Raw genomic sequence first — 12,225 nt, forward strand, 5'->3', positions numbered from 1 at the left:
GCACTGAAAAGTCCCATCTGACCCCAGGCGCCACTGGGGGATAATTTATCACCCTGGCAGCAAACACCCCTATTGAGCACGTCTGTCCCTAGTGCCCCCCTATTCAGAGTGGAAAAAGATCTTCATTAAACAATAGTGCGACCATATTAAATATAGACATAGCAATGACAAGCTGGATTCTTCTCTATGATATAATTATATTTGTAACATAAGCTGCCTATTCTTGTTTTTCAGAAACGTGACACACAGAGGACAAGACAGGCTATATTCAATTCTGTCATGTTAGTGAGAAGAAAACTCCACCCCATCTCCTCCTGCCTGGCAGGTCATGAGTCAACAGTGACAGATACCTCAGTGTGTGCAAATAATCTGCGAGCAGGGGCTCACCAGAACAAGAAACCTAGATAAGAAGAGGAAGTTCCCATCCCTCTTCCTCTCCTCGGGTCCAGGCTTATCCACAAAGCACAGCAGGAACGGACGCTTCTCTTCTGCGTGGACCTAAAGATCTCTTTTGTGTTTATCAGCATGGGCAATTCAACCCTCTGGGCTGCTCCTATGCTGGGGCATCAAACAAAGCATCGCCAGTCTTTAAACAGAGACTTTCAGAACATCCTGTGGCACTGAGCCAAACATTTCTAGAAGTGAGGGCTCAAGGATAACGGGTGTCCCAAATCCTTCACGATAAGCTTGATAACCTCTGAATCCAGTTATTTTGGTTCTGCTCCAATCCTGCCTCATTAGCAGGACCTCATTCGGTTTCCCCTACTGCCAGATGAATAAATTTGTTCTTTTGGCTCCCTAACTGGTTTTACATATAGAAGCACCAGCAGAACAGACTTTCCTGACAGATTTGGAAGTGATGTTTCTTCCAGCATTGACTGATGATTTTAAAAACAAATTATTTTTCTAACTGGTCATTTCTAGGATTATATTATGGAAGGAACGGGGTTTCTTTACCAGAATCAAATCCTCTTAGCAAATCTCTGAAACCGTACACCTGCAATCATACTGCAGATACAGCCAGGAGATGTGAGAGGCCTTCCCAACATCACAAAATAAATCAATGAGACAGTAAGAAGCAGATTTCCCAATCCCCTGCATTAACCACTAAACTTCTCTTCTCCGGAAGGAAGGAATTTTATGGGTTAAGTTAAACATTAAGCAAACTATTACTTTCTAATCCACAAAATAGGCATTGGCAAATTATCAGCAGTGATTGTTCCTTTAGGATATGAACACAAATTACTGGACAGGAAAAAGGCCCTTGAGCCAACAGGCCTGGCATTTATTTTTTTCCTAAAGGCAGTATCTCTGCATTTCAAAACACCTCTTCAGTCCCAACTCTTCTACAGAGAAAGAAAAAAAACTTCTCTTGAATTTGTGCTCATAAACAGTAAACTTTTACTAGCACTGACACTACCGTTGGTTTTGGCCCCAGCACTGCAGTGTCCGGTGCCACTGCTGAAGCAGCAGCGTGTCGGCAAGGCTCTGATCTCGGTCACATTCTGATGGATTTCGGGTAGGTCTGGTTATTCTTAATTCATCCTGTGCCCGTGACAGCATGCCGCTTTTAAACCCTGCAGCACGCTCATAACCAATCCAGGCAAAAGCTATTTCTGTACACTCGGCTGCCAGTGCCAAATGTCAGTACATTAAACTATCTTTGCTCCTCTCAGCCCCGTGTCCTTTCACAGTCAGACCTACAAAGCACGAGCAAACCCAAATGTGATATTCAAGACAACGAATAAAAGCTCTTGCTGTACGGTAACAGCTGTAACGCATGCTGTTCCAACTGCCATTCTTCTACATCTTTTTTTTGCGGTTGCTGATCCTATTTCATTTCATGTGCTTTCTGTTTTCCCCCAGGTTTATTGTTTGATATTTATCTACATCCAGCTTGGACGGGCGTACTCTTCACTGGGTGAAAAACTGGCTGGATGGCCAGGCCCAAAGAGTTGTGGTGAACGGAGTTAAATCCAGTTGGTGGCCGGTCACGAGCGGTGTTCCCCAGGGCTCAGTGTTGGGGCCAGTTCTGTTCAATATCTTTATCAACGACCTGGACGAGGGGATCGAGTGCTCCCTCAGTAAGTTTGCAGATGACACCAAGTTGGGCGGGAGTGTTGATCTGCTGGAGGGCAGGAAGGCTCTGCAGAGGGACCTGGACAGGCTGGATCGATGGGCCGAGGCCAGCTGTGTGAGGTTCAACAAGGCCAAGTGCTGGGTCCTGCACTTCGGCCACAACAACCCCAGGCAACGCTACAGGCTTGGGGAAGAGTGGCTGGAAAGCTGCCCAGAGGGAAAAAACCTGGGGGTGTTGGTCGACAGCCGGCTGAACATGAGCCGGCAGTGTGCTCAGGTGGCCAAGAAGGCCAACGGCATCCTGGCCTGTATCAGAAATAGTGTGGCCAGCAGGAGCAGGGAGGTGATCGTGCCCCTGTACTCGTCACTGGTGAGGCCGCACCTCGAATCCTGTGTTCAGTTTTGGGCCCCTCACTACAAGAAGGACAGGGAGGTGCTGGAGCGTGTCCAGAGAAGGGCAACGAAGCTGGTGAAGGGCCTGGAGCACAAGTCTGATGGGGAGCGGCTGAGGGAACTGGGGTTGTTTAGCCTGGAGAAGAGGAGGCTGAGGGGAGACCTCATCGCGCTCTACAACTACCTGAAAGGAGGTTGTAGCGAGGTGGGTGTTGGTCTCTTCTCCCAAATAACAAGCGATAGGACGAGAGGAAATGGCCTCAAGTTGTGCCAGGGGAGGTTCAGACTGGGTATTAGGAAAAATTTCTTCACGGAAAAGGTTGTCAAGCATTGGAACAGGCTGCCCAGGGAAGTGGTTGAGTCACCATCCCTGGAGGTATTTAAAAGACGTGTAGATGCGGTGCTTAGGGACATGGTGTAGTGGTGGACTTGGCAGTGCTAGGTTAACGGTTGGACTTGATGATCTTAAAGGTCTTTTCCAACCTAAACGATTCTATGATTCTATGATTCTACATATAATTTCTTTTTTCATTTTCTGGATGAGTAGCAAAAAGATTCAAAAATTCTCTCAGGAAGGCTGAGTTATTCGCTGGTATCACCAATGCTGCAGCTAGTAGCAAATTTCAATATCCTCCATTTGATATTCCAGCCCAAATCATTTATATGTTGCAAAGAAAAGGGAAAGTCCCATGTGAAACTAAAGAAGGACGAGTAATGCATCTGTTATTTCCTTTTCTTCCATTCCTCGAGACTCCTCCATCCCTGTATTGGCTTAGTTTATTTAAGATAACAATCTCCAAGCGAGACCTTCCCAGAGATCATGATAATACGCATTGATGAAAAGCAACATACACTATCGGGGTATCTAGAGCCCCATCTGATAACGGCCAGGTCCCAGAGGCTGAACTCCTGCTCTCCGGGTCAGAGGGGGCACAACTGGGAATCAGCCACACTTGGCTCCTCTATTTCTGGGGCACAAGGCTGCCTGACCTCTCAGCCACAGATTTATGACAGTCCCACACTACAAGCAAGATACTGTAAAGCACTTCTGCGATTTAGAAGCCAAAAAAACATTTTCACAACAAATTTAGGTGCTGAGGCCAAATATTTCTAGTAAATACAGCCCTAAAACAGGCACGTTTGAAAAACTAAACACAGGTGCTCTACTACACTCAGATGCTCAAAGAGCTGTGGTTCCCACTGAAATCAGTGAGAACTAGATGACTAATTAGGAGTAGCCAAGCAAGGCTCTTGGCAAACTCAGCCCTAACAGGTTATTGTATCCTTAGCTACCTAAATCTCAGTGAAGGTGATTAAATCCTTCTTTGAAAATATTAACTTTTTCTTCCCTTCAGAACAGTGGGTCTTAACTGCCTCATCTTGCCACCATCTTTACTCAGAGCTTATCCTGCTCTGTGTTTTACAATTTACTTCCCAGCTGATAAATCACATAAAAACAAAACTTCCATCTTTTTTTGATTTTGCATTTCTTAGGGAAATTAATTTCCATTCTGCATCTCTCAAGTGGAATGAATTTCCCTAATAAAACGCGTGCATTGAGCAGTTACAATACCACTGCCAAGTGCAGACTGTAACATTGCCATAAAATGGTGCTGACCACGTTCCTAAACAATGTGAAAATTATCTGTACTGTAAGTCCTGTAAGAAAGAGCAAACACAAAAAAAGAATGACAGCTTTCCTCATAGCACTTCTACTCAGAGACGCAACTATCAAATGTGTTGGGAAACACAATTCTAAAGGGATGAAACGTAAGAGAAATATAAGGGAACAAATATAAGGGATGAAATATAAGAGAAAATATTTGCATAGTATCAAACAAATGAGAATAAATACAGATATTTTACAGATGAAAACTTTTCCTCCTCTACCAATAGGTAATTGAACTGTTATTACAGGGCAGATCAGAGTACATTTGGGAACCAGAAATAGTCGTATGTAAACAGTCATGCTTATGGATAGAAAAAAGTGTATTAGGGAACTGTGCTTTAGCACCGGTAGACTCATAAACTAAAGCATTCTTGCTTAACATGGTCACTGCATTACCCTGGCAACTTCTTTCCAGTTTCCTTATCAGAAATTTGTAACACGTGAAGAATAAAGGGAGAATCCAGCTTCCATTTTACAGTGGCTGCCTGGCATCTGAGTATCCGAGCGTTACACCAGCATTTATGCGATCGAGATACAATCAGTAAAGCTCATGGCTACAGACCACAATAAAGCATTTCTGTTCTTCAGTAAAGGCACCTTCAGCATTAAGTCCATTTTCTGCATCAACCCTCATAATATTATGTCGTATACCTAATAAGTTCCCTAGTTCTCCTGGATTTGCATATTGTTTGAAAATCACTTTACGATTCTTACAGGAAAAATATTCTCAGATACTGAACACTCCTTTAAATTCAGTTGTTAATATTGTTAGTGGTGGTTTAAACAGAAATCTCATTTGAGCCTGCATGCATTTCTGCAGGGGGAGTACTGGAGAACTGAATCCTTGGCTCTTGGTCTGCTTTTTACACTGGATCCAGACCTAGAAAGAAAAAGTGAACTCTCACATGAGTGGTCTGGCTGTGATATTTTGAACCTAACTGCAAAAAAGCCCTAAAAGCTGTGGACCATATGCAATGTCTAATTGATTAATCCTACTCTTCAGGTATTTCTGTTATTTCTAGTAAAAAAGAATCATTAAAAAAATGGTTTCTCAGATTTTGTTTGTTGACTATGAGCCCTGGCCTGACCTCAGCCTTGAATTTAAATCCCCAGTAGAAGTCTGAAATTAATCCACCTCTGGCTTAGTTATCAGTAATTATAATTATTAACAGAAGTATCCAGTAAACGAATGGCTTTCAGTGACATGGTGTTTTAACTTAGAATAATGGATAAATAAAAATGCAATTCCTTCTTACCTTACAGTATCTTTTCCCATAGCAATGCAGGATCTGGTCCTTACATGGGCATGGTAAAAGACACAAGCCCAGCTATTTGCCTACATACATATGCATTTGCTCAAACACTAAAATTCCACATATTACAAACCTAAGCAGTTGAAAACTGCTCCTCCTGTACCAGAGTTGATGGTTTGAAGCTTGCTTTCTCTGCAGCTCATCAGTGGAGCAGAGTGAGAGCAGCAGAAGTGGCTGCCCTGGGAACACCGGCACTAAAGCTCCAAACCCTGCCTTGCACATCAGTGCTCCCAAGACGTGCTGGCTCCCTTGAAAGGCCATCCTTTCACCATGTGAAATGGTCCAAGAGAGCTCCCAGACTATCCCACGGAAGGATTTAGTGTCCTCCTATGCTCTTTCCCATGCAGCATGAAGGAAACCTGCTGTTGGGAGCTATCAGACCTGGAGCTAGCTCCACCAGCCAGAGCAGACTCAGAGGAGACTGTCAGCTGGTTCAAACGCTGTGATTTCCTGAGACATCTCTCCCGCTGTCTGCCTGTAAGCTGCTGTACCCGGAAGAGGTTTAACAGGGCTGAAAGAAATACCTTCTGCCTATTGTCACAGGACTCGAAAGCCTGGACCATCACCAAAATAGGAAACAGAAAACTTAAACTGCGAATCCAACCGAACAAATTGGCTGGATTATAACTGTGTTGGGAAAGCCCAGCTTCTGTTATACCTGGATTGCGTGCTGCTCAGCACTGCAGGCAATCGGAGCACAGCAGCAGTAGGAAACGACTCTGTAGGGAGCAGCCTGCAAGCCAAACATGGCATAACCCGGAGAGGACAGTACACAGAAGCAGGGAGGAGGCAAGGGTAGGGCACATGAGAAGTTGTAAGGAAGAAGCTGGGAACACATTTGTAAAAGTGCCTAAGGGATTACAGGGAAATGTTGGTTTCTTTTAGGACAATAGGAACAGAAATGAAGGGCACAGCTTTGCAGCTGAATTACTGCAGTAGTACATGAATTACTGCATGTGCATCATCGTGAATCATGGCTAAGCAATTAAGGGCATGGATACCTCTCCACACATCCCAGGTGTGAAGTAAACCAGACTTTTTTGTGCCTCCTCCCTCAAAGTTTAAGCTTCCATGTTTTTCTGGCTGGGAGCACGTGCTCAGTCATTGCTCTGCGGACATGCAATAACTCAATGGACTCTCTGGGCTCAACAACCCAAATGCCCATGGGATTAAGGCTACACTCCTGAAAATTAATTAATTAAACTCTAGGTCAGGCTTTGTCTTATGAGGCTAAGCTGCTGCAGAAAAACAGAGCAGGTGATCATGAAACTAAAGACCGTGTCATTGTGCACAGACAGAAGACAGGAAGGCGGCACAAGCAACTCCATTCTGCCACCCCTTGGTGGCTGAGTCCCTTGCCTTGGCCATATTTATTCTCCTTTAACCCAGCCAGTTGAATGCCATGTCTATGCTGATGTATCAATATACGAACCACCTCTGCGCTGAGGGCTAAAAGAAGCGGCTGAAGAAACAGATAAAATAATTAGGGTAGTCTAGATGCTGCCCTCAGGCTACACCCCTACCACCCCCAGTGAGATGAACGATGGACCATGAGGTCCAGGGAAGACTGAACTCATAGGGCTTGGGCACCACTGGCTCACTGGCTCTGGAGGGGCTTGGCAGAGTAGCAAAACAAGGGAATAAATCGGGGTTTTCTCTGGCTGATTGTGCTCCTTCCTGCAGTGACTGCTGAGGCTGAGAATCGCCCTGGAGGTGTCCTTCCCTCAGACCCTACACAGTGGTCCAGTGAGCCCCAGATCTCCTCCCTTCCCCCTCAGTTCACAGAAGAAAAACACTAAGATGTTTCCGTTGGCTTTTACATCATCTTTTTGTAGAGACTAATCTTCAGTTTCAACAATACATCTTTTGTGAAGAGCTCCCAGCAGAAACCTTAGACACCTTCCCTAAGATCTGTTTGCTTACAGAAGACGAGGTAGGATTTGTTTAAACCCAGCTAGATTAATGTCTTGCAGACATTAGTGAAGTGAGATTTAATCAGGTTATTGCTCTACATTTTCCAGGGAAATAAATCACACTTATTACTAGGTTGGAATAAGATGCAAGGCTTGGGCTGAGAAAATTTCGTCTTTTTTGTTTTTCCGGGGGGGAGTGAATGGATAACTTGAAAATTGCTGCAAGGCTGTCGAAGAGGGAGCTCAGCAAAAGGCCCTCAACAACTTCTAGGAGGAAAGAGAGAAAGCAAGTTATAATAGCTAGGGCCAGCCCGGGGATGGCCCTTGGTCCCCATTCCCTGCCTTGTGGAGGTCCAATCCTGACTCTATTTTAATCAGGCCTAATGCTGTAGGGTCTGTATCAGTACAGAAAGCAGACGGGAGTGTTAAACAGTGTTTAAAGTAGACTCCCGAGGTCCATTTGAGATCCTCCAGGTGAACTCTCCCAAAACCCTGGGGACCTCACTCCTCTTCTGGGTGTCTGTTTCTGCCTGGCACATGGGGATGTCTCCTTCCATCAGAGAGGTGTTGTGGGATCAAGCAACCTTTGCAAACCTTCTTAAAGACCCTAAATGGAAACTGGTCAGCAGGTCAGCAGGTGTCAGAGTGTAGGCATATCCTGCCGCAATAGTTTCTAAGTTTGCAATATGTGTTTAACAATGAACATGCAGCTGTATTTATTCACCCAGACATTCTTCTAAAACAAGGCTGGCTAAAAAAAAAAAAAAGCAGCTCTTTTTCCAGACCTTTGATTTAAAAACTGCTCTTTTTCTCATTCAAAAAACAAAAAAGACATCGCTCTCAGCTATGCTTCCAGTGTTTTCTTTAGTACAGATGCTAATACATCCTCTTGTATAAAACCATGTATGTGCGAGAGACAAAGTTTGGGAAATCAAACTGCAAAGGTCCTCTCCTCTACACCAGCAGGGGAACAGACAGCTGAAGCCAATACAAATCTTTCCACTAACTGTGGAACCACTGAAGTGCCCAAAACTCCAAAGCTTTACATCCATTTCCCCTTACCCAATGGGCTCTGCAAACACTGGAGAAAGCCAATTACAGTAACACAGCCTGCAATCAAGCTTCAAATCGTGCAACAAAGCAGTGCAAAACACAATGGGACCAAGTCAAAATCTTATTGTGGAGCACAATAAAATATATCCTGTTCGGTATGAAGGAGAAAAGGAAATATCAGGCGAGGCAGCACAGTTGCTTGTAAATACCCTCCTGCCAACGCTTTCCCTGGATAAATTAGTCCTCTGAATGCTGACTGCATCAGCATGAATCAGCCTGTCTGCTCCAAGGTAAAGGCTACGATTCTGTTTCGTGTTCAATGGAAACTCTTTTCCCAGCCTTTTCTTGGCTTCCTGCTTAGAAAGAATAGACTCTCCAGAGACAATTTTGGATCTGGACCACAATTTTGCTCCCTTCAGATAACTAAGTATCTCTGGGCAGGAGTACATTTAAAGAAGCAACTGGTAATTATGAGCCAAGTGCTTACTGGCAGGATTTCCCCCTGCTGCTGAGCCAATGTTTTTGGGAACCAAATGACTCTTTGGTGATAATTATCAGGTAAAACCCACAAGCCAGGGGAGGTTCCCTCATTAGAACCATCAGCAAGAAACAATGCAAAGGTGGGCGGAGGACGGCTGAAAATTGTGTCTGAGGGTTGCTTGACTCCCCTGTCCTCCACACACCCAACGTGGTTGTACGTAATTGCTGGGCATTTTCTAGGTAGTGCTTGAAAACTACAAAATCTGTTCCCACACTTACAGCAGTAATAAAACCAAATGACTTTTTCCTTCCAGCTAATCAAAATGAACTGAGCAGCACTGGAGATGCATCACAGCACTTACTCTTTTGGAGGGTTAAGGTCTTCTGGGCGAGCCTCGAAGAACCTGAAGACTTCATCGCACTGTGAAATGTGAGGAGGAAGCCGAACCAGCGCCTGCAAAACAAAACAGGGAGGGAGAAGCACTTAGAAAAGTCAAGTTCGAAACATGGCCTCAAACGTCTAAACTACCAAGCAAGAGGAGGCAAAACAGTCCTGGCAGGGGGGAAGGAATACAAAAGGAAAGCATCACGCCTGGCTACTTACCTGAGAAGAAAGGAAATAGCATGTCTTGACTGCAAATGTCAAGCAGGATGCAATGAATTCAGACAAGCAGTGGTTCTTGGAGTCAGCCAATGTAATTTTTTTGCCATGTGTACAAGAGCAGAATTTGGTCCACATGTGCAAAATCATAACACTGAGTAGGTAAGTGCTCTGTGGCTGGGACAGTCTCCGTGACATGTGTTTGCATAGCACCTCAAACAACGCGGTTAGGGCTTACAGGCTTTATGGCAATGCACACAAATTCAAGCAGTGAAAATCTACAGACTCAATGCCCACTAATACAACAGAGTAATGTGCTCCAGAAAGCCTTCCATTAAGTACTGTCAACAGAAAAAGCAGAGTTTGCGAAAAAAAAAAAAACCAAACAAGCGAAATAACAATTTGCTCCTAAATTAACAGGAAAGGAAGTTTGATTAAGTGTCTGGAAAAAAAAAAGGCAGAGAGGCTATTTCTGCATGAAGAAGGCTTCGCAGCACATCCTGGCTAACAATGTCCATGCACTCTGCAAGGCACAGGTACGCAGCGCTTGTCGCATTCAGCAATAGTTAAGTACAATTTGGGAAGCAACCACATTATGTTGAAGTGTACCGGAAAGCAAGACTTCAAACCAGTGAGGCAAGCACGCAAGGCAGAAACATGCTACGAATTTGCTGTTCAGAATCTAGAGTGTGATGGTGCCAAAAGAGACCAAAGAGCTGTCCCCACCCCACAGAGATGGGTCAGCAGCTCTAAGTGACATGACTCTGAGATTGCCTCCAGAAATGACCAGCAGGAGAGGAAAAGAGGCTGGAGTTCACCTCCTCCTGTGCTCAGTTGCGTTGAAAATAGGCCACAGGTTAAACATAGACCAAGCTTCTTAGAGGTGCTGTAAACCTGTTCCACAAAATGATATTGTCTGGCTCTTCTGCTAGTTGAAAGTAGGACAAACAATCTTGAAAGACGTATGAAAAACTGCACCAGAGCTAAATGAAGGTGCATTAGGGCAAACTGGTTATACTAACCCATGAGACATCTATTGATCTTGGTCAGACACACCAGAAGGCCCAGCTGAAGCACGAAGGCAGGACAGGGCAGTTGGTTACCCTCAGAGCTGTTTTTAACCAGGCTTTCAAAGTGGCCAGATTTGTTTCCAAGACCACTCCTGCTTGGGGATATGAAGGAAAAGAGCTGAAAAATGAAAAAATCCTCCTCTGAAACTACAGGTCTCCAGTATTAGATGATGGGGTCTTGTTTTGAGGTGGCCTGAAATTCAAAGCCAAGTGCTTCCACACCTACAGCTCTCCTTTCCCTGGTGGAGGGATGTTACAAAAACACAAGGAAAATCCATTTGAAACCAGCAGGTCTGTGAAGAATGAGGTCCTGGCCTTTGGTCACGTGCAACTGCACTATAGAGCAGAAAAAGATACCTCACAGTAAGGAAGCAGCGTCAGACGCAAAAGCCAGAGAACAACCTGGCAGGTCCAAGTGCCGGGGCACGCGTACAGAGCACTACTGGTTGCTGCACTAACATGGGGTGAAACATAAGAGGTGGAAAATTCAACAGCTTTAATGTGAACGAAGGATGCCCTGGTCCCCACTGCTATCCACTCAATCTTGCCTAAAAGCATAACAAAGGTGTGAGCTCTCTGCCCTTATTCCTAGTGCGCATAAACACATGCATCCAGCTGGCAAATCAGGACAGTAACGATCACAGCATGTTGAAAGAGAAAGAGAAATGCCTCGCCAGCACAGGCTAACAAGGACATAGGCAACATTAAAGCATGTTTTATTCATCTGCATCTCAAGCAGGAGACAGACTTACATAGAGGAGCAATGCTCTCTAACCAACAATGGATGGGGCTGAGATTTAGTGATGGCTCTATTACTAACGCCCTTCTTGGTTTGGGAAGGTTACTTAACCTGTTTCCATCAAATTCAGCAGGGATGTACCTTCAGTTACCCATTTACAATGCTGAGCAATAACACTTACCTAATCTGCAGAAAGGTTATGAGCATCAGATATTTAATATCTACAGTGTGTTTTGAAATCTCAAAGGTCTTGATCTTGTGCAGTCAATGGGGCAAGAACAAGCACTGCAAATGATACGTATCATTACTAGGGAAACACAATTACCCAAGTTATACCTATCACAGGGGGTCCTGGACGTCAGACGCCTTCTCAGAGAGTCACCAGGTCGCAGGTGTTCACCCTTTCCAAAAACCAGACTACAGATGTCAATACTGAGCTGGAACACAGTGTAGGTTGTCAATGATGGAGGAGCACAAATCCTACTAAGCTGCCATGGAGATTTGTGTTTCTAAATCTTCAGAAGCTTTAGGAAATCTGACCCCCCTGAATCAGTGGTACCCACCTGGAAATCTCCAGGAGCACTGTGTTCCGGCTGGGCCAAAGGTGGGTAATTGAAAAGCACCTCTGTGACTCCAGGCTTTCGCAGGCAGTGGATAAAAATCAGCCGAAGCCATTTCCACACCCAGCCATCCACCTTCCCACCCTAAGGACACGGCAGTCCTGGGGCAGGGCAGGCTCTCCTGCTTCTGAATCACCTCCCAAAGTACTGCAATTTTCAGCCCAGTGCATGGAGGTGAAATGAAATCCACCTGGTAGTAACTTGCCATTGCATGTTTTTCAGGGAGCTCAGATATAAGTCTGCAGCCAGTCAATTTTTACCTGTATTTGTTAAGGAACAAAACCTTAAGAAGGGG

General features: G+C 44.8%; 1 protein-coding gene across 1 annotated transcript in view; it reads right to left on the reverse strand.

The window, feature by feature from the left end:
- The window catches only part of SH3PXD2A (SH3 and PX domains 2A), a 267,687-nt gene that overhangs the window by 135,344 nt on the left and 120,118 nt on the right, over positions 1-12,225 (reverse strand). Inside the window, exon 5 of the mRNA XM_075154979.1 lies at positions 9,263-9,354. Within this exon, the coding sequence (XP_075011080.1) occupies positions 9,263-9,354 (92 nt within the window). The remainder of the gene's footprint in view (positions 1-9,262; positions 9,355-12,225) is intronic.

This window comes from Calonectris borealis, chromosome 7, assembly GCF_964195595.1.
Source record: "Calonectris borealis chromosome 7, bCalBor7.hap1.2, whole genome shotgun sequence".
Taxonomy (NCBI): Eukaryota; Metazoa; Chordata; class Aves; order Procellariiformes; family Procellariidae; genus Calonectris; species Calonectris borealis.